This window comes from Macrobrachium nipponense, chromosome 43 (genome assembly GCF_015104395.2).
Source record: "Macrobrachium nipponense isolate FS-2020 chromosome 43, ASM1510439v2, whole genome shotgun sequence".
Taxonomy (NCBI): Eukaryota; Metazoa; Arthropoda; class Malacostraca; order Decapoda; family Palaemonidae; genus Macrobrachium; species Macrobrachium nipponense.
Genome location: NC_061104.1, coordinates 28,485,885 through 28,512,889, shown reverse-complemented (window position 1 = coordinate 28,512,889; position 27,005 = coordinate 28,485,885). Strand labels below are relative to the sequence as shown.

Genomic DNA, 27,005 nt, shown 5'->3' with positions numbered 1-27,005 from the left:
CTACAAATGTCGTTTAATATCTAATTCGCTCTACCTGGGAATTAATATATTTTCATATATGTTAACCGAAGGGGAATTTTTTAGACGATAAATTTGTCGGTTCACGGACATCGAGCCCAACAAATTCAGGACGAATAGTGAAGCCTAAACCACAACGCCTCCGCTATCGACTAAAAAATTCCCCTTCGGTTAACATATATGAAAATATATTAATTCCGAGGTAGAGCGAATTAGATATTAAAGGACATTTGTAGCTCGATGTGTGTATATATATATGTGTGTATGTGTGTGTGTGTGCAGTGTGTGTCATATGCAAGTCTAACGCCCAAAGGACATAGTGCTCAGGTATAAAGTGCGTTATCATATTATTAGTACAGTTGCAGACAGACGCTCATATTTGTCGTATAAGCATACACAAATTATATTAATCTATAAGAAATTCATATTGAATATAATTTTTGATAGAAAATACACATTTCTCTTTATAAATATTTTTCATAGGAAAAAAGACAATTTTCGTTAAGAAAATAAACACTTTCATTTTAATTATTAGGGCTTTGCTAGCGAATATAAAATTCCTATAAGAAATAAGCAACTTTTTTCGGGTGAAAATTCAGTCTTACTTTAGTTAAAACATGAAACATCGGAGTGGAATACATGAACTCAGTAACGATATTAACAGTTGAATATCCACACAGAGTCATTTCCTGAGTTTTTTTTTTTTTTTTTTTCCATCACCATGTTTCGCCGTATCATCCTTTTTGTCTCGTTTTTGCTTGTGTACATTTTTAAGCAATAGACGCCATTGCAACAAAGTGTAAAAAATAGTTTTTGGAAAAATACGAATGAAAATAAATGTAATGGTAGTGAGGAAAGAGAAAGGGGTAACATTTAAAGTGATATGGAAATGACCATGGAGATAAATAATAAGATAGGAGGGAAAGATAACAGTAATGATAACCAAACAGAGTAAAGATAATAGGATAACTTTGAATGAAAAGGAGAAAATATCAATCAACCATAGTTAATTACTCTAGAATGTTTTCTCTTAAATTTAAATTGGACGAATATCTTTGTTTTTGTGCAGACAGAAAATATATGGTGTTTTTTTTTTAGGAATGTTGAAAGTAAAAGGAAAATTATCTCAAGCTCTCTATCTATTGCTGCCGATGAAGAAAAGTGATGAATGACTCGGAAGAGAGAGAGAGAGAGAGAGAGAACACGCAGGTTTCGTTACCACAGCATGTAGAATGGTTATTAACGAAGGAGGGAGAAAATACAATAAAAATAGTATTGAAAGGACTAGTGGACCCGTCCGCACATAATGGCCGCTGCGGAGGGATCCGTGAATTGCGGGAAATAAGTTGGGTATGTGGCGGTGCCCGGAGGTGCCACGTGGCCCTTCTCCGCCATGGACGGCGCCGGAGGGCCGGTCATGGTGTGGCCCATGTTGTACCCTTGAGTGCCAAGGAGGCCCAGCTGGTCTGTGCCCAGCGGCGAGAATCCGGTGTTCCACGTGCCCATAGCGGGCGAGGGCACCGTTTTCGTGCTCCATCCAGCGGCTTCCGTCGAGGCGTTGGAGGCGGCAGAATTCATAGTCGGCGTCATTGAGGCACTCATGGTGGGCATGGATGTGACTGGGTATGTCATGGCAGCCATGGGTGATGACATGAGGGCGTGGGAGTTGTCTGTGCCAAAGGCTGCTGCGCTGCTGTAGTCGTAACCGCCTGTATTCTGCCAGGCGCTGGAAGCTGGAAGTGCAGAAAAAGAAGGTCATTAATACTGATACAAATCATTTCGCAGGACGACGTTATTAAATTAACTACTGTAATATTCCATTTTTTTATCAGAAAATGAGGATTTTAAATCAGATATGGGACCATAATGACCCTTATTCGCCTCGCCCAAAAGGAGCAGAAGTTAATAACGCATGCAGGTGTTGCAACAAGACCGTAGAATTTCTGATCATTTACTGAACCATCTAAAAGTGAAGGGAGATGAGAATTAATCTGACTTACAGTGATAAGCAGCCGCGGCTGAGGCAGCCGCAGCGACGGCTGTGTGATCGGCGGCCTGAGGAGCATATTGGTTCATGTAGCTAGAAGCGGCTGCTGCTGCTGCGGCTGTGGGCATGGCGGCTGCTGGGGGCATCGAGGAGGAGAGACCAGCGAGCTGTTGGCTGCTCAGGTGCTTGCGAAGTCGAGCGCGTCTGTTGCTGAACCAGACCTGGACGCGAGCTTCCGTCAGCTTGGCCCTGGGGAGACAAACAATAAGAAACTTTAGGAAAAGTCAGACCCTTATCCGCAGTTTCTCCGCTTCTGACGTCACATCGAACAAAGTCTGTCGGGCAAAGTTCAACCATGTGGACGGGGCTTTGCAAAGGAAAAACCCAACGTAGAGCTTGGAATGGTTAGACCGCGAAAGATTAAGCGAAGGAAAACGTTAGAAAGAACAAGCAAACACGAGAGAAGAGTTTAACGTTCCAGTTAAGCAAGCAATAGGAAGCAAATGCATTCAAACCACATTAGGGTCCACAGACCTAATTCGGAATATTTGTAATGTAAACGCCGATGGAACAGGCAAGTGGATAGATGGGCAGACATCCGGGTACTACTGTCATGTTTTGAGTCTACGATCGGACATAATACAAACGGAGATAATTTAATTTCACTTATAATTTACCTTCCGAAATTTTTTACATGTGGGAGTAAACATATAGATAGGCTCATCTTTTTTACATGTTTTAGACGTATATGCTGAACAGTAGCAAAACAAACATCTTTTTCTAGTCGTAAATATCAACTGACATCTGCCGTCACTCTGTATGTACAGACAGGCAAGATCATTTTTAGATTTTCAATATAATTGCTACCAGACACAATTTTCACCATTGAAATATAAACAGTAAGAAATGAACATAGTCATAATCTGGATAGGCAGATAGACATAAAAGCATTATTTTTGTTAGCTTTTGAATGTGACTTGACAAACAGACAGACAGACAGACAAAAAGAGAAAAAAGGGAGACTTACTTCTGGGCCACTTCCTCTCTGGTGTAGACGTCGGGATACTGAGTCTTCTCGAAGGACTTCTCGAGGACTTCCAGCTGTTCGGCCGTGAATGTCGTCCTCGACCTCCTCTGCTTCCTCTTGAGGGGAATGCCGGGCTCGCTCTCAGTGTCGCTCTCGTCGCTTCCGGCGCCTCCTTCGTTGGAAAGTAACCAAGAGTGACCTTGAGATTTACTAACTTTTGGGGGGTCAAAAAGGCAACAATGGTATAAGGACAAAGATTTAAAATTAATGTCGAAAAAAATCAGTAGACCAGCCCACATAGAATAATAATAATAATAATACTAATGATAATAATAAATTATTTTTATCATGATTTATATCGTTGTATAATTTGAACATGACATTTCTTATTTTCAATTCCAGTTTTGCAAATACGTTGTTATCATCCATTTCCCACTCCACTTTCTTTTGGTTACCACTTTTCGCACTTTTTCAATACCCAGATTTAATTTACCTTTTTTATTTAAAAAAAATATACGACAACTGGCAAATATTAAAAAAAAAAAAAAAAAAAAAGTCTTAACTGATTAAAAGTGACGTCGGCAATTTTGTCCTTGTATTGTGAAATGAGTAGTGACAACTTTCGTGCTTTAGTATTAGAAAAAAAGAGCTCCCGTTATTAATTGGAAAATTGGTAATAATAACTTTCTAATCATATCTTATGAAACTTTTAATTATCGTAAACAGAAACCAGATAAACGGTAATGGAAAAACAGGGAACGGTGACAATGTTGCCAATTCGCTCATTACGAAAACACCCGATGCGTGAATAATCGAACCGCTTTAGGAAATCGTTCGCTTTCTTGTGCAGATCTGAACGCAGCCTGTCTGCGTGCCTATATGCTAATGTGTCCAAATAACACACCGTTATCGTATCATATTTAGCTTGATTATTTCTCCGTTCAGATAAGCATTGAAATGAAAAAAGATCTTAGCCATCTTTTCTTGAGAAAGATGCGTGTCGAAGTCATCCTTCACCCATTCAAACAACGTTGGATCTTGCGTTGTCATGGACGAGAATAGAGGGATGTTCTACCGAAGATCATCCTCTTTCCTCCGATTTTATTTCTTTCTTGCACTTTTTCTCTTATCTTTTTATCTTTTTTTTTGTAGTGGGGAGGGGTGGGCCAGTAATTGAGGATGGGATTACAAGTCGGGAGGACCACCAGCATGAGAGAGAGAGAGAGAGAGAGAGAGAGAGAGAGAGAGAGAGAGAGAGAGAGAGAGAGAGAGAGAGAAGGAAAATAAAATTACGGAGACTGAAATATGATGTCAACGTCATCCGGAGGCGTCAGAATGGAATGCTTCTCGCCGAGATGAGATTGACAGTGAAGACCTTACTTGAGATGTCCGTCTGTCTGTCTGTCTACCACCGAGGGGCCCAGAGGGAAGGGTTCTTTGTTCGTGGTAAGATTTGCTGCCGAGATGAGAGATGGAGGAAGAAATTGAAAGCATAATGAATTAAATCAAAATTTACGATGTAAACAGTGTGGTATCCGAATATGGTGCCTGGCTCTATTTTGATCTTCCCAGGATCCAATTTGCTCTCACCCAAGTTGAAAAATCTATTTTCGTCCTGATTCCTTATACTCTTGGGCGACCGACCCAACTAAAAGTAATTCCCCCCGTCTCAGTTAATGTTTAACGATAAAGAACCTTCATTTAATAAATGAACAGACAAGCTCATTCTCCTTTTAATTCATTTGTCCGAAAGCTTCTATTCGTTCACTTCTTTATCGAATGCCTCTCGAGAAGTGAAGTGCATCATACATCAGATTTCTCTTTAATCATAACTTGTTTGTGATTTCTAATGGCTGTTTTTGAGAGATGAATACATTTGCGTTGTTATTCATAATAAATGCAAATATATTTGTGTTATTCATAATCATCACCTCATGCGGTGCACTGTAGGCATTACTTAAGAGTTCTTTGCATTGTGCCCTCGGCCACTAGCTGCAAACCCTTGCGTTCCTTTTACTGTACCTCCTTTCATATTCTCTTTTCTTCCATCTTACTTTCCACCCTCTCCTAACAGTGCTGTTAGTTTCCCTTTTACTGTTAGTTTCCATTTCAGCGCTAACTGGCCTCATAGGTCCCAGTGCTTGGTCTTTGGCCTGAATTCCATATTCATAATCATAATAAATAAATGTATAACGTTATGATTCCTAGAGCATATTTGCAGCTAACACAGAAAAGGATATGAATATGCTCGGCCCCTTCCACAAAAGGCGAGGCTTATAAGTGAGGAAAGTCATTTAAAAATCCCCATGACTGAAAAAGGGAAGAACGGCAGAAAAAAAGAAAAAACGATAAGAGCTCTGAGAAAGCAGTATTCCACAAATTGCAGTGTCCATAAGTAAAAAAAAATGGTCATGAAGTAAAGAACCCAATGAGAGTGTGATTTGAAGTGCCGAATTAACTCCGTTCCTGTAATGCCATTCCCGTTAGAGGCGCAAACCGTCTTCTCTCCGTTTACTGCTTTGTCACTGCCGAGAGTCGCTTCTCAGTTTTTGCTGATGGGAAAGAAGGGAGTTTGGAGAAGGGTTTAGAGGGAGGGAATTACAGTGAAGGGAAGTGAAGGTGAAAACAACTTGAGTCTTTGTAATTAAGCTATTGAGAGGTTTTATTTGCTAGCGATAAGTTCCGGATTCCTTTTTAAAAGTCTCTTTGTAAATGTTTTTGGTATAGATGCTACTTCAGACTGATAGGGCTCCCTAATCAATCCCAGTCTGTTAACCATGAGTCTCCAGATCAATCCCAGGCTGTGTTAACCATGAATCTGCAGATCAGTCCCAGCCTGTGTTAACCAGAGTCTGCTGATCAATCCCAGGCTGTGTTAAACTGGGAGACTCCTAGTCAATCCAAGGCTGTGTTAACCAGGAGTCTCCAATCAATCCCAGGCTTTGTTAACTGGGAGTCTCCAATCAATCCCAGACTGTGTTAACCAGGAATCTGCAGATCAATGCCAGGCTGTGTTAAACAGGAGTCCCCAGATTAGTCCCAGGCTGTGTTAACCCAGAGTCTGCTAATAAGTCCCAGGCTGTGTTAACCAGGAATCTGCAGATCAATCCAAGGCTGGGGTCAAGCAGGTTATGTCCGTTTCATGAAACATTAATTTTCCTCATTTAACTTGAGCATTAGACTATACACTTGGCAATGACCAGACTGGAGCAAGTTACAGGCGTGAGGGAGGACGGTATGGGAGAGCAGTCTCATTATTATAAAATATTTGCCGAGACCGGTAGGTTGACACCTTGTACAGCCACTCAATTTTATATTTATATGTGTATATATATATATATATATATATATATATATATATATATATATATATATATATATATATATATAAAAATTGGGTGGCTGCACAAGGTGTCAACCTTTCGATCTCAGCAAATATATATATATATATATATATATATATATATATATATATATATATATATATATATATATATATATATATATATATCATACATACACACACACACACACATATATATATATATACACACACATATACTATATTTTATATATATACTTTAGTAAAAGGACATTGACACTGACTGGATGGTGTCAAGCTTTTCGTCCAGGAAAGCTTGTAACTTTTCCTGAATAAATATCTCCGCTTGATACCATCCATTTTCTATGAGGTCCTATTAGTAATTGTATTAATTTTCAGAAAAGTTGTCTAAGTGATAAAGTTGATACATATAGATGATACATTTGAACTTCAGCTCCGAAATAGGATTTGAATTAGTGTCTTCCGATTAGCAAACGATTGTCTTGATTGACATCCGTACGGGAGATATTTACAACTAGGCAAGTTCCTCGTTGGGGGAGTGGTTTTCGCGCTCGGCTGCCAATCTGGTGGTCCGAAGTTCGATTCTCGGCCCGGCTAACGCAGAATCAGAGGAATTAGAAATTCATTTATCGATATAATGTGGATCGTATCCCACAATAAGCTCTAGGTCCCGTTGTTATGTGCCTCCTAGCCACGTAAAGATATCTAATTCCTTCGGGCCAGCCCTAGGAGAGCTGTTAATCGGCTCAGTGGTCTGGTAAAACTAAGATATACTTAGACTTACAAGTAGGCAAATAAGGGGTATGACACTGACTTTCTGATATGGTCGTTTAAGCTGATTGCTTGCAATTGGGAAGGCTCGAATTTAAAATCTTGCTTGAAAGCAGACGTTCAAATAAATAAATTAATTGTCCACTACAGAATTCATATAATTTGGAGTATATATATATATATATATATATATATATATATATATATATATATATATATATATATATATATGTGTGTGTGTGTGTGTGTGTGTGTTTTCTATAACTCAGTTTCATGTTTGGAATGCAAATTAGCTTATTTGATTTTATGAACACAAATATTTCTTTGAAAGTATCACCAAGTATTAGAAACTTTGTAACGGAGCTGTATAACGTGCAAGGTATCGTCAACGCAAGCCTTTTACTTTTGCGATAAAGTACAAGTTCCCGTACATACATTGATTTTGATTAGATACGTTACTATGTGCAATAAGGATCTTACGTGTGTAATCCCAGTGAACTTTACTCCTTTAATGCTAATTACGGATTTGGAGCTAATTAATATTATTATATTAGCTGCCGTGGTGGTGTTCAGTACCTCCTGAGAATTGTAAGGAGGTATAGAATACTATTATCGATGGAAGTACAAATGCACTGTGTGAGGTCCTTTTTAACCATTTGACCCCATGCTACCTTGACTTCTCTCTCTCTCTCTCTCTCTCTCTCTCTCTCTCTCTCCTCTCTCTCTCTCTCTCGCATACCATTTTTTTCCTTGGCAATCCCTCTTTATATCTTTTATCGCCTTCTGGCTGTGTCGCCTTCCTTTCATTTTTGTTTGAATCTATCTCTCTCTCTCTCTCTTATTGTTTTTTTTTTTTTTTTTTTTGGCTTTTTTTTTTGCAATCCCTCTCCATTTTGACTGTCGCCTTCCTTAAATTTTTGTTTGAATCTCTCTCTCTCTCTCTCTCTCTCTCTCTCTCTCTCTCTCTCTCTCTCCGGATGGTCGCCTGGGTCGCTACCATCCTTCCGTGGGACCCCCTGCCTCCTCGAGCGCTGGTCTAATAGCCCGATCGTGAAACCATTAACGTCCCTTATGCTTTACATCTCCGAACAACCTTATTTTACCGCGTTGACGCCTTTACTAGGGGTCTCCAGCCGCGGCCCTGCGACTAAACCATGTTCTTCGAGGTGGGCTCCGTGTCCCTGCTTTCTGGGAGGCCGTTCTTCGTGCGTCAGGGCAAACAGCGTGCGCACACATATACATACATTCATAATATAATCTATGGCGGTGTGTAGACTTTGCGTCATTTTTTTCAGCAAATGCAATCTGATTATTTTACCATTACTCACTCACAATAACAAACATAATCGCATGATTACAGCAAACGTTGTCATAAGTATAAGTACTGTAATGCACACCTGTTGTCTGTGGCGGTGTACATACTCGCATGACTCAGTAATAAGTATGATCGCGTTATACACGAACACCCACCTTATTCCTATGATTGTAATATACTCTTTCACATTTATTGCGTATTCACACACGCAATGAAAGAAGGATCTCTCACATAAGTGCATGAACAAATATCTCATGTCAAATAAATTACCCTGACGGATACAGCATCATTGACACCCACTAAATTACACCAATATTGACATTCACCTTACACAATAATTGCAATAATGCACTCAACAATCGTACTAATACACTTACTGATTACACTGACGCTTCTTTCATTTTAAGCACGTACATACATAATTACACTATAGATATACCAACTAATTGCAACGTGAATACACCAACTAATTACACTCATATTCTCATAAATATACAGAACCGCAAACGATCGAGAACAGACCATTTACATGGTAATATAACTTTTAGTACCTTGAACCCACGTATACACACGTTCACGAATGTGAAATTTATGTTTGCCAAGTTTGCTCAACCGCCGATAAGAGCTTTTAGAGCAGTTTTAATACTGTTGAAAAACTGTTCAAAAGATTTGCGTGTTCTTAGCAGTCTGGTGAAAAAGGCCTTTTCACTTGAGCACATCTGGTATCATTTAGCATCTAGCTGTCGTACTTTACTCAACACCAAATTGCCAGTAAGTATCGGGCATTTTGTGCTTGTGTGATATCGCCTTTATAAACACACAAGCTTCTATGTTGCATCAGTGTACGATAATTATTGCTTACTTTTTGCACATTTTGAAAAATGCTCGCGTAGAAGACCGTCTTTAATTGTTGAATAAATGTCTTCACATCTCTTGAATATTTGAGTTCGTCAGTAAATCGAAGGGAGCTTAAAAAATATTCCAAAAAAACTCAAACTTGAAATTTTGTAGTGATTTATGACGGTACTTAAACGTACTTGTGTAGTTTTTTTACAAGTCTCTACTATAACTTATTTTTTTAGCTTGCTGTGAATATCTGCAGCCAATATCATCCATTAAAGCTAATCGTAAACGCCTGCCTAAGTTTACCATTCAAGCCCAGGAATTTTCTACCATCCTCCATTTTCCCAGACTTTTAATCGTCAACCTTCAATAGGCAGGTCTATTGTTTTCGATAAAGTTAAGATCCACGCTTTGTTCTTCCTCCTTTTTCTTGTTTCCATTAAACCCTAAACATCATATTAGGCCTTGTCCAGACTAGCGGGCACTGCCCGACGGGCAAACTGTTCCGATAACCCGTTCCGCTATACTGACCGACTTAGTATGGAGCCAGAACAATGCGATTGTCTGGTAACACTGTTTCAGAAGCTAGAGAAAATATAAACAGCTGGAAGTGCCCGATGGGTATGCCCACTAGTGTGGACAGGCCATAAGGACGTGAGGCTGCCAGCCCCGTTGGCCTCTAGATCCTAAATGGTAATGAATATGGTATGTAATTTGCACTCATTACAGAAAGCCATCAAAGATACTATTATTAGTCTAGTAGCACAAACGTGTAAGTATAACGATCCTCTTGTTATCATTATTGTTATAGAAAAAGCTTCCAGAATATCCGTATGAAAAAGAAAACCCAACAAAGTACCGCCGCACACTGACATTGTTCGCTGAATGAAGACCTTATGCACCGAGAGCCGAGCAGAGCGATGCTCGTCGAAAAATGAAAACATCCGAAATTATTCCGCAGTGGAAATTAAGACAACCTTTATGACGACTGTCCGATTTGAACAGACTTCCACTCATGTTTCGCCCGGTTTTCTAAAGCAATGGGAAATGCACCTTAGGACACGGTACCGTAAGGGTCGAGCTTGTGAAAAAGCAGCGCTAAATAGCGTGATCGTGTTTAGTTATCCGCGCACCACCCAAAAAATTTGGCGGGTAAAGTGTTTGACCGCGAAACGACCAACATCACGCGAGAGATGATCATACGGTCCACCAGGGCGGGAAAAAATTAGGGACATGTAACGAATGGAGGTAATTTGTTACGTAAGTGATGGAGCGAAAAAAATGAATATTTTAAAATTCTTTTAAATATAAAGGCATCCTCAATCACGTTCATCAAGAGGAATTTTATGACAATGTCGCTTCGAACAGTAGAATATAATGTTCCCAATGACACGACAGAAATTTGCCTTTTCTCGTGTTCAAGCCAGCTGCTCCTAGGATAGCCATAGGTAGAATTTTTAACCAACAAGGAATAAGGAATTAAATTACAAGTAAAAAGCTGTATTTAAAGTTTCCAAATAAATTTCCGTTAAATACATATTCCGACCGAAAAAATAACTGTTGCTTCAATTGCTTACTTATGAAGCTCAAGATAAACTAAAGAAAGCACTTGGAAAATTCTCTTTAGAAAAAGCTAATCCCAATCCCTCACCATTTCCAGTAGGTCCTCTCACAGGATCCAATTGACATATACTTATAAAAATGACTCACCAAGAATGCCATCGATGCTGTGATCCTTCCGAGGGTCGTCGTCTCTCTTTCCTCCTCGGAGGATGCGGCTGATCGAACTCACAGAAGGTGCTGTGCCCTTGTCCACAACGCCCTCCTGAAAAAAAAAGCCAGAGACAGTCTGCCGTTAGTGATGAATAGTGACACTGAAATATTCAGCGGTAATTTAATGTAATCTTCAAGTAGCCTTTGGTGGTGACTTGCTTTAGTTAATGGTTATGCTGATTACCTAACAAAAATGAACACAAATAAAAGGTAAATCCAAAATACTACCGTACAATGAGATCAAGTGAATAAATAGTTTCATTCATAGCATTTTATCTTAGGACCCATCCTCCCTGGGACACACCAAGAAAAAAATAATTCTATTTCTTAAAATTGCAAATGTTTTCTGGGACACACTAAATATTATTTTTGAGATATTGATGAAAAAATTCTATTTCTTAAAATTACAAATGTTTTCCGAAACAGTCATTTATTTATGGACAAAAATGTACGGTAATTGAAAGTTGCTGAAAATAGAAATATCTGTAGACGATGTAATGTTTCCCAATAGTCCCTTCAAATCATTAAATGAGCTAAAAGTAAAAGAAAATAGCAGATACAGTATTCGTATCTCTTTCATGCCTCCCCCTTATCCGTCACCCCCACTATAAACGCCACGGCCGCCCAAATCAAGCCACAGGAGTCCCCATGGTATCACACGAGTAAAAAGTCAGTCCTTTCACGACCTGGTCCGTAATAAACTTATTCTCAAGTAGTGGTTCTGTGATCAAAATATAGTTTTCCTTTCACCCCTTCCCTTGTGTCATCATGATATCGTGATTTTCTTTTCTTACTCATTATTTTATTTCTCTTCCGTGAGGCATTTCGTTCTTGTTGTGGTGGGTTGAAGAATTCTCCCTATTTCAGGCAATGCACAGCTACACTCGATATCTTTTGCAAAAACCTTTGATAATTAGCTTTAATTTTAATAGAAAATATTTCTCGTGGTGAAATCAGTTCCTCAAAAAGAAAACGTGCGAATTAAATGTTGAAATTATCGCTTGAGAGATCAGGCGAATACCTGGTCAAATATATTAGACTATATGAATCGTTAATATTTTTTTCTAATAAATTGTTACCTCTTGTGACGTGAGCTCTGAAAATTATTAGGAGATTTCGACGCGTCCAATGGAGGTATCATAATTCATACCTCTTTTCCTTCCACAAAACCAATATAGTTTTCTAGTTTTACAAGCAATAACTATGATAGTTACAGGATTTATTACCAAATAATTAGTCATTACCTCTGTTAACAGCCAAGAATATCCATTCAAATCATATGTCTTTGTCCACTGCCCTTCCCATTGTCTGATCTTAGACCATTTAAAGCTGAGATCTGTATCTTTATGGTTTTTCGCTGAAAATTATGTTCAAGGCATTTACTACATTGTTTGTCGTTCGTTTACCCCAAGAGAGAGGGAAGGACAATTATCCCGAAAATCAATTTACACTGCCTATTATTGTAGAGAGAGAGAGAGAGAGAGAGAGAGAGAGAGAGAGATGAGAGAGAGAGTAGACAAAGACCCGAAATAATTTAAGACGAGAGGAGGAGAGAGAGACGGGAGAGATTTGGGAGGGGACCCCCCTGCGTGAGAGAGAAAGGACGGGGATAGAGAGCGATTTCCCCCCCAAAAAATACTAATTTTCAAAATCTAACATTGTTTACCGAAAGAGAGCGTTTCCCCTCCCTGTAATTATTTACGGGATCTAACATTGTGTATCGTTCGAGAGAAAGAGTTTCCCTGAAAATGCAATTTAGTCCTTTATTGTTTATTATTTGATGGAAAGAAACCATTCTTATCTCTGCCTCCTCCTCTTTCTCCTCCCCCTGTTTGCCCAGGAAGGAGTGGGAGGGGTAGGCGTACGGAGGAAGAACGGGGACGGGGGGAAGGAAGGAAGGAAGGCGAGAAGGAGGAGGAGGAGGCGAGATGATCAAAGAGTCCTGAGTGACATGCCTGACCTGGCCACCCATTGTGCCGTTGACGGCGACATGACACCTTCCCCCGCCCTCGCGCCCCTCTCACTAGCCTTCACGTTCACGCCCACACCGTAGGATTATCAGCAGTGTCGGTAATTGTAAGGGAGAGAGAGAGAGATTGGGCGGGTGATAGCACTAATGTGGGTCTCTCTCTCTCTCTCTCTCTCTCTATCCCAAAAACCTTCATCCAAAAGTCGCTTCCACCCTCCCTCTTAACCCTGGGTGTTCGAATGAAAACCCCGTCTAGATCCAACCCCTCCTCCGCCCACCCCACCTCATCCGTGGTGCTTCCACGGAACCCTATGGTCGCCTCCCCTGACTTTCCCGAGCATGTCCCCCTACCATACCATACCACTACTCCGGTGTCCCAAGAGGGCCCCCTGAGGATTTAATGGAGTATTAAGGAATTAGTTGATTAGTTCGATAGCTGATTAAGGATCATGGGTCCTCGGAGAGTGGCTAATCCGGTCATCCATCATTGTTGGGGCTCCTTGAAAGACGATGACCTGTCAATGACTCGCCGCTTTTGATGTCTTTGATGATCGGTTTTATGAGTTTATTCCGTTTACAGTTTGGAATTTCGTTCCTCCGAATTCAGCTGTAGTATAAGATTCTTTAAATCTCTATGATACTGTTTTTTATGACATTATATAACTACGCCTATTACTATTTCTTTAAAAATCTCATGACAATATTTTAATCACATCCGAACCGAAAGAAAGTGCTGTTATTATTATTGTTACTATTATTATTATTATTTATTATAAAAAAGTCCAATAACTGTATTCCCAAGTTCATGAACGCCAGATATTTTTCTGGAAATAATAAAAATATATTCAGAAATGTATATATCCAGGCCTGAAAATTCCCGACCACCTACAGAGCGTCAAGACTCGCCTGACAGAAAGCCAAACACTTCTTGAGAGGTTTCAATTTCTCCATACTATGGAAATATTCTCTCTCTCTCTCTCTCTCTCTCTCTCTCTCTCTCTCTCTCTCTCTCTCTCTCTCTCTCTCTCTTTACTAGTAACATCCACTCAAATCGAAGCTTACTCTCGCTTTCATCATCTGTTGCGGTAGTGGTAATCTTTCTCCTTCTTCAAAGATAACCTCTGCTCCATCAAAGTCTCTCTCTCTCTCTCTCTCTCTCAAGCGCAAAACAGTTAATGATACATTGATGACTGATAACTCAATCACCCGAAACAAAATGAAATATATGGCATACAAAATATCATGCATAAGGAACAACCTAAGAATAATCCTTTTTTTTTCCTACGAATATCCCATTGTCCTTCGTTTTTTATTTCTCTAATGCTAATCTTATATTTGTAAGTACTTATGATAATGGTAACATGTACTCACCGAAGTTCCCTCTCTCATCTTACGCGGTAATCTTCCTTCCTTCTATATATAAAAAAAAAACATTGCTCCGTCAGAATTCTCTCTCTCTCTCTCTCTCTCTCTCTCTCTCTCTCTCTCTCTCTCTCGCTCGCACTCACAGATAGATAGATAGATGGATGGATAATTTTATTGACCGTAGTACAATAATAATTGCATTAAGTATTATTTGGTCCAAAATACAATAGCTTCAGCTACGTGCAACTCTTTAGCAATACCCGTGCAAGAAAATTATTTGAACACACACACACACCTCTACCTCTCTTGTACTTCAGAGGTAATGTCTACTGCTGTCGAAGTAGTACCTATAATGTTTACCGAGGAGCGCCTTGACGAGGTATATCCGTTCTGGGGGGTGAAAAGCCACCGCACGTAATCCCTCCCGAACATGAGTAATCTCCGCTTCCGTCCAAGTGGACCTTTTCTTTCCGTAGCGCATTGTGGCATTTAAGCTGGTGTCGATAAGTAAACGCAAATTGATCCTCTTATTCCAGGGCGGCGAATAATTGAGTAATCCTTGTCGTTATTTTCTCGGCATGGTATGGGTGCTCACCTTTTCGGCGGTAAAGTATGCGTAAAAGATGTTTAACTGTACTGTATTCATGGAAAACTTACTTTATTCTTTGGACTGTAAAGCGAAGGAGGTCCCTACTTGATCGTAGAGATGCTCACTTTCATTTCTAGTTTCTTACTTTATTCTCTTTGTTAGAAAGTTAAGAACATGTAAGTACCTTACCTTATTCTAACGGTGCTTACTCTGGATTATGAATTTAAGAAGCGTAAGAAAAGCTTGCTTTATTCTTTGAATCACAAACCCAAGAACGTGGAAGATATATGCTTTCTTTATTCTATATATAAATGCCTCTCCCATTCTCAGGATTTTGAAGCTGGAAATGTGTGAGAGATACTTTCATTATTTACTGGACCGTAAGGCTGCTTTCACTGATCAAGCAGCTTTTGCTTAGAGTTATTATAACTGACTAGCCGAATTCATAATGCTACTGATATACACTAACTTTCAAAACCGCAGGCCCAAATCTACTTTTAACAGTAAGATGATATTAGATAAACGAACTCATACGTATATATATAATATATATATATATATATATATATATATCTATATATATATATGTACTATATATATATATATATAGATATATATATATATATATATATATATATATATATATATATATATATATATATATATCATATAGATATAAAGATTTGCAATAACCCCAGTGACCTTTTAATTTCTTGATTTCATCACAAGATCCAACTGAAGAAACTTGTTATTCCATTTGAATCTTAATTAAGTTTTTGTAACGTGTACCCAAAAATGTGAAAAAATCAACAAGTTTAAGATGCCATTGTAATATATATATATATATAATTTAAATCCTCGAGCAGTCATTCTTACAAACCTGCTCTTATGCCATACAGGTTGGAGTTACGAAAGCGTATCCTAATTCTGGCTGTTGAATTTCGAGAGAAGCCATCGAGCGGTACCTTTTGAAACTGTATGATCATGAGATTGCCATACCCGTTTCGCCATTCATGTCATGATCCACGATGACCTGGATATGCCATCGGGTCAAACCAGAGAGAGAGAGAGAGAGAGAAGAGAGAGAGAGAGAGAGACGAGCTGATACTGACTGAATTCTGCCGGGTCTTGCAACATCGAACTACACTATTTCCCAAAAATATTTGGTCCTTTCAGATCGTCTTGGTGAATTTCATTTTATATAAACGAGAAAGTACCAGCAATTTCGGACGCGATATCGTTGTGGCTGCGTGTGCGAAGTCACCCTCTCCCTCCCTCCTATCCCTGTTGGGGTTATAACTTGAAAAAAAAAAAAGAATAACCAAGGCAGTTGTATGCGTATGCATACTGCTTTAAAGCGCAATGCACGATTGACCTAGTTTTAGCTCAATTCTTAGGCTCTGTATGCTTACAACAATTATGTTTTTTTTTTCTATTGGTTGTTATTCCTTTGCTGATTTCTTTTCTGTTTCATACTTTCTACAAATGGGCATTATATTAAGTGGAATCTCTTTTCCCGTAACAAAATTTTAATTTTTTAGTGTTTATAATAATAATAATAATAATAATAATAAAATAATAATAATAATAATAATACATAAGCCGAATCCATGCGTGTTTTCATTACCTTAATTGGAATATCTTATTTGAAATCTAAAACGAATATATGAAACTATGTCTTAACATAAAAAGAGTACTCTAAAAACAAAAAATTAATCGTGATTAAATATGAAAGTTATTATTATTATTATTATTATTATTATTATTATTATTCGAAGAAAACTCATAATCATGAGTCAATAAAATGGAGAAGTAAATCCACAGCAGTATTTCTTGATTTTGTTATTTAAAATATAAAAAACTAAAGGTTTCGATTACCTGCACGGTCCTCCTTGTCCATCTCGAGGAGGACCGTGAAGGTCATCGAAAGCTTTCTGCTTTTTATATATTTTGAATAACAAAATTAAGACATACTACTGTGGTTCATCATCATCTCACGAGTGAGAGGTCAAAAATTGATCCTAAAGTTGGAAAACTTAGATGCTGCAAAGCGAACAGAGATGTGTGATTGTGCCTAAGGAATCGAGGATTGTTTACGGTGCGGTTACAGAACGCATTCCACTGGGGATGTGTTATTCATTTACGTGTAAATAAGATGTACTATATAAGTATTTGGTATATTTATTATCGTCAACATTAGTTTCCTGGTCGTTAGTATGATTACCGGTGTCAGTTGTCAAATTATTGCTCACTACCAGAAGAAGTGTTTTCAATCTGGGCTTCTGTCATCTTAATAGTACTAACAAATTCAACTTTACATTTTACTACTGCTATTATTTAAAACGGGCATCTGTTAACGGAACGACCTTTTTAGCAACCATAATGAGGGTTACATGCACTCTGTTTTACTTATTCTTTTTAGTGAGTTTACACACCAAATAAGTTTATTGATATTGAAGCTATGTACGTTACTGTATTCATATCTGCTGTGTATGGACATTTAGTACTCTCGAAGTTCGCTGTGTAAGTTCCCACCCATTTGTTTTCATGATTTATATGCTCACCGTGAACAACCTGCATAAGAAAACGTATTGCGTACTCATATATTTTAGTATGCGTAACAGCAATAGTCTGGGTGAAAACTCCACGTTTAGACTTGCCGTCGTCCAACCTGGGGGCCGGTGTCTCTTACCATTGGCCCCCGTTGAAGTATGCAGAATGACAGTTCCTTGGCCTGAGCTTCGGGATGACAAGAAACGTCCTTGAGGTCAAAAGTTGTGCGTCATTTTTTAATGTATGGCTACGGTGCAAATGGTAACGTTTAAGACATTTTGAACGTGTTTACTAATCAGTAGTCTTAAAGTGCACAAAAGTGTTAGAAAACCCAGTTTTAACTTAAATGGTCAATGCAAGATTTCAGATAAAAGAAATACAAATAATACATATTAATTTTGTAAAGAGAGACGTGATTTTTTCATTGTACTCAAATTGAAAATCTAATTTAAAAAATTTAAAATAAAAGTATAATTTTGAAATATGTATGATTTATAATTAATCATAAGACCATCTCTCTTTTCATACCTTAAACCGAATGGATGATCTAAAATAAACAGAAAAAAAGGAAATGTAAACTAATTAAATCAAACCAAACAGCTGCATACGAGTATACCAAATAGAAAATCATTTCCCAAGCATAGCTGTGCCATTAACCTTCACAAAAAATTAAAAGAGAGAATTTTTAAATGAAATAAGGGAAGCAAATTGAATTGTTGATTTAAAAACAACTCACCAAAAATAAAACCAGCTAAAGAAAATTAACTCTTATGTAAAGATATAGAAATATAAAAGTGAAAGTCTTTCGTCAAATAAATAGAAGATTAAGAAACGCCGAGCCTACGAGGTCATTCGAATAAAAATTATATATGTAATTTATAAAGCACTCAAGACAGATTAGTTTATACATAATAAATAAAAAACATAAAAATAATCCTAATAAACCCAGTTAAAAATTTGATACTTTAATCTAATCCCATCTGTGCAATGATGCCCTTTTTAAAATCTTGAACAAAAATATAAAACATATATGGAAAAAGTAATCCATAAACTGAATCCAAGCGTGCTTTCGCTACCTTAATTACAGTATGTATTTGAATATAAAACTCATGCAAGAAACAATGTATAACATTAACAGGGCACTCTAAAACCAAAAACGAAAAGAAAAGAAACGTGATTATATGTCCAAATTAAAATGACTATTTGAAATATGAAAACAAAAAAGGCAAAATCTAGAATTTTAAAATGCAGAGCACCAAGCGGGTGTTAGGAGCCAAATTTGAAATTTCAGTCTAGAATATAGAAAGCAAAAAAAAAAAAAAAAAAAAAAAACTTATAAATCCCAAGCGAGCATTCGAAGCCTAATTTGAGAGATCCACATAAATTGAAAAATATATGTGTATATATATTATATTTATATAAGTTCAAACAAGCCTTAGAAGCCTGAATTCGAATACCTATAAAGGATATTAACTAACTTAAAAGTGTCAAGTCCTCCAGATAATTTGCATGCCTTCCAAGCCCAAATTGAAATAAAGAATTAAAAGATAAAACTAGGTGAAGCAAATTAAATGTTTCCAAAAACCCGTAAGCGCGGTTTCGATGCGGAAATTGAAATTTCTATTTAGAATTGATGAACCAGTCCCCGGCCCCCGAAGTAGAAGAGAATAAGACTGCGAATTGCAATCGTGCCATCGAAGCCCAAATTGAAACATCGAAGTTGATAGAGGAGGGAGGGAGGGAGGGAGGAAGCATCCTCCGCCCTCCCGCCTTCCTTCCTATCGGCTGAGTGTGAGATGTGTCTTTTATTCTCTCGGGCGGCGACCGACGCTCAGCTTCCCTTGTAATCATCCCGCGGCTTATCTCCGGCGCATCTGCCTCATGATTCTCGCTGGCGCTGCCTTTACACAAACTCATGACTGCTATTATCGCCATCTTCTTCAGAGTTTCTCACTTCCTTGCAATGCTGCTCGCTGTTTATGGGTTGTCCTCAGTTTTTGTACTGACCATTTTCGTTTGGTCAAATAAATCCTCTTTCTTTCTATGAGTTTGCGTGGCAATCTTCCCACACCGCTTTTAGTCTCTAAAGTGATTTTTTTTTTTTTTTTTTTTTTTTTTTTTTTTGCAAATGAATTACCTTATTACTGTCCTCCTCTCTCTTTGTTAATTTTCTGGACTTCCTTGTCCCACCATTTCATATTTCATATCTACGGGGCTGTGCTTTTTGTATGTAGGCTTCTAATTTTATTTACTTTAATAATTTTTTCTTTTTTTTTGGGGGGGGGGGTTGATTTGGCTAATTTATTTTTACTCTATATTTTATTTTATTAGTTGAAGGTGTTGTCTTGCGCCGATAAAAAATCTATTATTATTATTATTATTATTATTACCCACAACTTTTGCTGCTGCCACAATAGTGTTCTAACTACCGCACAGTATTACGTTCTCTTTCAATCATGCGGAGTCTTCCCAAACTATAATCTCTCAAGTTCGTAAATGTGGATTAGAGACTATCATAACTACTTTGGAAGGGTTAGGGCGGGTAATCTGAGCACCAGTTTTTATATCAGTGGTTTTATTTTAACAAATTAGATTAAATTAAAAAAATAACGCTCGTGACGAGGACGAGAACGTGTTTTTATTCGAACATTTTACACATCCCTCAGTATTATCGGGTGAATGAATGTTGAGTGTAATTTTGATATACACCTTAAACAAATATATTTAATGTGGTGTTTGAGTAAAACAGTAAATGAAAAAGTCTTAATATTTCCGCTTGTCGAGTCCTGAATAGTGTTAGAATTATAAGCCATTGTGTTTACATGAATGAAATTTCGAATTTTTTTTTTTTCATAAATGGAAACATTTCAGTTTTCATAAGGACTATGATTTTTCTTTTTTTTCTTTTTTACTTCCGCTTTGTACAAAATTTCAATATTTTTTTTTTACCAGAATTCTGTTTTCAGTCTCTTTACGAACCAAGATTTTTTTTTTTCTAAGTTCGTTTTGGTTCATAGATAGACTGAAAACAAATCCTAACGAGGTGTTATGCCGCTTTTGCAATTACCCACCCACAAACTAATATATTACAAACACATAATATGTAAACCTTATGTATATATATATATATCTATATATATATATAATTCTATATATATATATATACTTTGTGCATGTTATATACATACATACATTATATGTTATATATACATTCATACATTATACATGTGGAATTCCCCTTCATACTTTCCCAACAATAGATCCCGCTAGTTCTGTATTACAGGCGGGACAACTTAATAATAATGGAATCCATCCGGGGGTCCTACGAGGAGTCCTTCATTGGCTTTCAGTAATTGATGATCCTAATCCCATTGTGTTTACTCCCGCGTAGGAGCGCTCTTGTCCTAAAACCTGCCCTCGGCGCCGGGGATTCGAATCATTAGGATTAGGAAAGGTTTATACCAATAAAACCAGTTCGACCAGGATTGGCTCTGATTGACTCTGAAAGAGCCGAAGGCCGTAAAATAGAGGGAGGTTTGAGGTGCCGTTAAATGACAGACAGATCATTAATTTATTGGGGGAGATGTCTGGAGAAGAGCTACAAACACACTTGCCCCTCAAAGGGTCGGGTGTAGCATTCCTGTGGGAGAAGGCGAGTATACGCACGTGCATAAAACAAAATGCACAAGAATAATTAAGAGGTATATATATGTATATATAAAAAGATCCGTCAGCGTCTGGTCAGTACGAAAGACAGAAAAGAAAAACCAAGTATAAAATGTATCGTTACGGACCCGACTGTTATTAATATAATGCAGTAATACATTTGTGATGATTTCTTTATTGCCGACTTTTTTTTTTTTTTTTTTTTTTGCTGGCGTGTCTTGTGGCTTTCAGTGCACTCTAATTTCCAGGAAAATATAGAAAGTATGAATATGCTCACACACACTATATATATATATATATATATATATATATATATATATATATATATATATATATATTATATATATATATATATATATATATATATATATATATATACACACTACTATCTACTGGAGATTAATGCATATCTACAATCTGCTAGTCAATTTTTTATTATGTACATCTGTAATTTAAATAACCGCAGTGAATGAATAAAATCACATTTCTCCTGAACATGACAAGGAACCCGCAAAGCTTCATGGCTGTCAACTAAGATATACAGCTGTCATAAATAAAACTAATCTAAAATTTATCATTCTAAAGATTACAGATACAATGGAATATGCATTGTGTAGTTTTGTACCGTATTATCCTTGCCATTTCCATTGTTTTTTTTTACATTAATTATCCTATGGCGGATATTGTCATAAAATTACATTGCTTTTGTATGTTTCTCTATTTATTAATTATTAGGTAATTATAATTATTTATTATTATTGTTATTATTTAGTTAGTCTGATTATTATTATTATTGAACCATATGCACTTTATATAGACTGCCAAAAACCCAAGAAACTCTCCACAAATACCGGAACACTGTAGTGCCCTTTACATATATATATATTAAATTTGTCTTTGTGTGCTATGTATTTTTTCATGCTTATTAGCTTTTTCATGTACATTAATTTGCATTCTCAGTCCTTGTATCGTTTTTATTTTTTAAGCCATTTTCTTATGTCTTAGTAAGGCAATTCATGTTATTGTATTTTCAACGATTTTTATACTGTGTCAACAATTTCAGCCTGATGAGGCATTTATATACCTCGGAAGCCTGCAAAGTAAACACCTCATCGGGTTGAAATTATTGACTAAATATAAAAATCGTTGAAAATACAATAAAGTTAATTGCCTTAAGGAAATGGTAAAAAAACAAAAACGATACAGAAACTGAGAATGCAAATGTAATGTAGTTTATAAAGCCAATGAAAAGAATAGAAAGTACAAATTGAAGACACAAACCTAAATATACAAACATCAAAAGATAAAAAAAGATAAAAAAAAAACACACACACACACACAACTAAAAGTAGCAAGTGTAAATAAAAGATTTTCAAGTTCTAGGAAGGCCGTTTATTTTATTTTTATTATTTTTATAGATTTTTTTTTTACGATAGTTCGAGCTTGATGACGAGTTACATACCACGAAATATTTGCAAAACCAAATGTGTCTACCTAGCCTTGGAAACTACTCATAATGAAACAAAGATATCCCAGTTGCCTGCCTATTACTGAGGTTATATATATATATATATATTATATATATATATATATATATATATATATATATATATATATATATATATATATATATATATATATATATATATATAGGATGAGATGTTCCAACTACAGAAGTTTCTGCAGCGCTATTTATGATGGGAGGTCGGGTGGGTCGCCGCTTACCTTGATCAGCCTGTCCCTGATCTCCCAGGAGAACACTCCTGGATTCTCCTTCCTATAATCGTCGATCCTCTTTTCAATCTCGGGTGTGGTTACCTTGGGTTTGGATCCCCCGATGACGCCCGGCCGGATGGATCCCGTCTCCTGGTAGCGGTTGAGGATCTTGGAGACGCAGCCGTGGGACACCCGCAGCTGGCGGGAGATGACGCAGGGGCGCACGCCCGCCGCCGCCATCTCGACAATCTTCAGGCGGATGTGGTTCGGCAGAGGCCGCCCGTTGATGAACACGCCCCCGAGCTGGTTCACGCGGCCTTGACCTGTACAAACACCACCAGCTAATCTCAGGGTTAGGAAGTTTGTATTGGCTTAAGTTAATGATGGTCACATGAAGTCACTGAATGTCATGGTTGCAAGTCGGAGATGGTCACAGCTAAAAGTCCTAAATGTTTATAGCTAACAGATGGTCATGGGTAGGTTATAGAGCATCAAAGATGCAAGCTATAAAAGTTCATACTTAATACACAATGGCCACTTATATATTATGGACTGTCTTAGATATATTGTATATATATTGTCTAAGATGAAGTTATACGTGGCAATCAATAATTTGTAAGTAATCAAGTAAGTGTCAGATGGTTATATACACAAATTGTAGTCTCATATATTAGTAACAGATGGTGCCATATGTACCTATGATATAGATAGTCACATATATAATGGTTGGTGTTCACCTAATGATATACGGTAATGAACGGTTGAAGAGATGATAGATATACATAGATATAAGTAATAGACGGTGATAGATGTAATTTACAGAGTTAATAGGTTGTCATATTCTGCTAAAATAATAGGTCCAAAAATAATTTTGTTTATTCTTACGGAATCGCCTTTTTAACGATTTATTAATTTCATTATTGTTTTCCCCCGCAATTATTGTTGCCTTGCATTATAAATTTATTTTTTGTCATGGAAAGTGTTGATTTACTTGTTCTATTATTATTCATTCATTAAGAATGAATTTTAAAAACGCTGTTTTGTGGTAACCTTATGATGAGCGGTTTTGATTAAATAACAATTAAAACTGTATGAAAACTGTAGTAACTAGTTGAAAAATAATCGAGTGGAATTGCCACGTTTAGGGTATAATTATTGATTTCAATAGGATTTTTATTGCATTTCTATTATCTTCACATTATTCGTTGTCCCATAACTAATCGGGAATATTCCTTTCTCCTTTTATTTATTTTTTTTTACGTGCAGGCATTCTGCTTTTAATAGCTTTCTCCGAAATATATAAATTTTTATTAGCTTGTTCCTTATGACTGTCTGCTTCAGTGAATAATAATAATAATAATAATAATAATAATAATAATAATAATAATAATAATAATAATAATAATGATGATTTTGACTAATGTCCATTATAACAATAGCAGCCTGGTTTTTGTAGATTACCAGCGCTTCCATTCTTTGAATGTTCACCCTTATTTTGCAAGTTTCGGATGAAGTCTATTTACACCTCATTAAACACAATTATGAATAACTGTTATTATCTCGAAAAGCACTGCCTCATCAGTTGTACAAGAAAAACCAGTCTAGAGGCGAGGTTTCGTGAAACCAGTGGCCTGAATGATGAATACAGTAATAACAACGTGATGTCATCCGCTGACAAATTAATCATATGGATGGGCCTGGTTAATTGGCTCGGAAATTACGTAAATTACAGAGATCTGCTGTCAGATCACCCGTTGTATAATAACTACATATGATCAGGGAAACTACTGGATAACAATGTAGTATTTATAGTAGCTCTCTCTCTCTCTCTCTCTCTCTCTCTCTCTCTCTCTCTCTCTCTCTCTCTCTCTCTCTCTCTCTCTCTCTCTCATATTGTCATTACGCTAAATGCATGTTTTAAAGCAAATACGAACTGATATGGAGTGCGTGTTGCACGCATGCAGTGCAACAGAAAAAAACGATAATTACCGCTTGCATTACGGGTTCACCCCTTTCCAGATTACAAGTATTAAGGTGCGCGTATTGGCGAGGGTCGGTTCCGAGTCGGTTTGAAGAGCCCGCAATCAATATAAACACGATATTCCGATGTCCCTTATGACTGATGTGAACGGTCATTTACCGATATGAAACTCGTCCCCTGGGCCAGCGGAACTGCACGGCCGATGGCCGCTGTAATAGATCGCTTATTAAGCTTGTCGGCAACGCCAAAGTATGTTGCATGCAACAGGTCGATTTGTTTCCTGATCCGATGATAGATTTGGCTTGGTCTCTTCCTGAATGAATGAAGGGATATATACAGTCTGAATCACAGGTATATATTTTCAGAAGAGAATAGAAAAAATTCTTTTGTTTATTGATTGGGAAATCCGGGTTTGTTGCAGAGCGGCCTGCCTCTTGATGATGCTGAGATGGAAATTGGGGTTTGAATTTAATTTGCAGTTTTCTGGTCGTAGTTTTATTTGGGAAGATTTGAAATGCTGGGACAGTTGAACTTCCATTGTTTCTGCTTGTGAGTGTTGTTAGGAATACATCTTGCAAGTCAATATTGTTAAGTAAAAACAAAATACTTTGAAGCAGTATTGAAACTAATTCCAATATTAACGATATTCTCTTATTTAACTAGAAGAATATCAATACTGAATCGTCTTAAAATTTATATTAAGTCATCATGTACCGAGGGAAATATTTGCTAGAAATGTAAAGACATCTTACCTTGAAAAGGATATCCCGAAAATATGGGTCTAATCGTCATCTTGCGGTTTTTCTCTCACAGGTGCGAACACTGGACTTAAAAAGCCACACTATTTTCCCTTCCACCTCGTCCAGAAAGTCTTCTCGTCTTTCCCGGACTTCACTTCACGTGGACGAACAACAACTAACTCCTTGAGTCTCAGTCCTTATATCTCAAGAAACTGTCCACCAGAGATACAGTAGAGGCTTATTGCACCACCCACCAACCCAGGTGTCAAACTACAAGGCGGTACACTTGCCCCTCTACTTTTTGGCTCGGCTGACTCCGCCCCCTGCCAGCATCCCCATTGGAGCGCTCAATAGGCGGCTTTTTTGATCGAGAGATGGTGGGTTCTCATTGGCTAGTAGAGATGGAAGGTGGTGATTGGATGGGCGGGACTTAGTAAACCTGCCAGGTTTGCCATCGACGTGGGGGGTAAGATTTCCCCTTGACGGTACATTCCTCTAATGCCTCTGAGACCCGGCCATATGATCAGCACGTATTTTTATTATTGCGTTTCTTTTTATTTTTTATTTTTGTGTGTTTTCGTTGAGCGCTACGTACAAATGCATGGAAAGCAACGTTTGCAAATTTCAATAGAAGTCTCATATTTTTTTATGCAAATGTTAAACAAAACATGTTATTCATTTAGATATATTTAATTTGGTTACATCACATGTATGTATGTATGGTGTACATTTAGCCTTACATAAGGATAGCCCGTTTAATATAGATAAATAAATATATATGCATCTGAGACTTCATCTATACTATTCAACAACTAGAGTATATTCGGAAATACGTGTGAACTTTGCTGGTTTAACTTTGGAGCCACCCTTATTTGGTGAATATATATATATATATATATATATATATATATATATATATATATATATATATATATATATATATATGTATTATATATATATATATATTTAGTATAGATATATCATATATATATATAGATAATATATATATACATATATATATATATATATATATATATATATATATATATATATATATATATATATACTGAAATAGCAGGAGTTCCACGTGATCTAGTATAGCCAGAAAGCCAAAAAAAATTAAAATTAGGATAGCTGTAGCAAGTGCTATCGCTTTTTTTTTTTTTTTTTTTTTTTGTGCCCTGACGATGCGTAAATATACATGAAACTCGTATTATTCAATAGCTTTCGGGTATATATAAAATATGTATATATATATATATTATATATATATATATATATATATATATATATATATATGTGTGTGTGTGTGTGTGTGTGTGTGTGTGTGTGTGTGTGTGTATCCTTAA

At 37.0% G+C, this 27,005-nt stretch overlaps 1 protein-coding gene across 2 annotated transcripts; it reads right to left on the bottom strand.

The window, feature by feature from the left end:
• On the bottom strand, window positions 1-25,902 carry LOC135213618 (protein gooseberry-neuro-like). Of its 2 annotated transcripts, none has more exons than XM_064247643.1 (6): window positions 25,669-25,902; window positions 23,038-23,276; window positions 11,015-11,129; window positions 3,033-3,204; window positions 2,019-2,254; window positions 1-1,751 (listed from the first exon to the last, which is right to left on the bottom strand). In XM_064247643.1, the coding sequence occupies exons 1-6, from the start codon at window positions 25,706-25,708 to the stop codon at window positions 1,303-1,305; spliced, it is 1,251 nt and encodes a 416-aa protein (XP_064103713.1). In that variant the 5' UTR covers window positions 25,709-25,902; the 3' UTR covers window positions 1-1,302. The 2 variants fall into 2 exon arrangements, with proteins under 2 accessions (XP_064103713.1, XP_064103715.1); XM_064247645.1 differs by having other exon boundaries at window positions 23,038-23,258.
• Window positions 25,903-27,005: the final 1,103 nt, after the last annotated feature.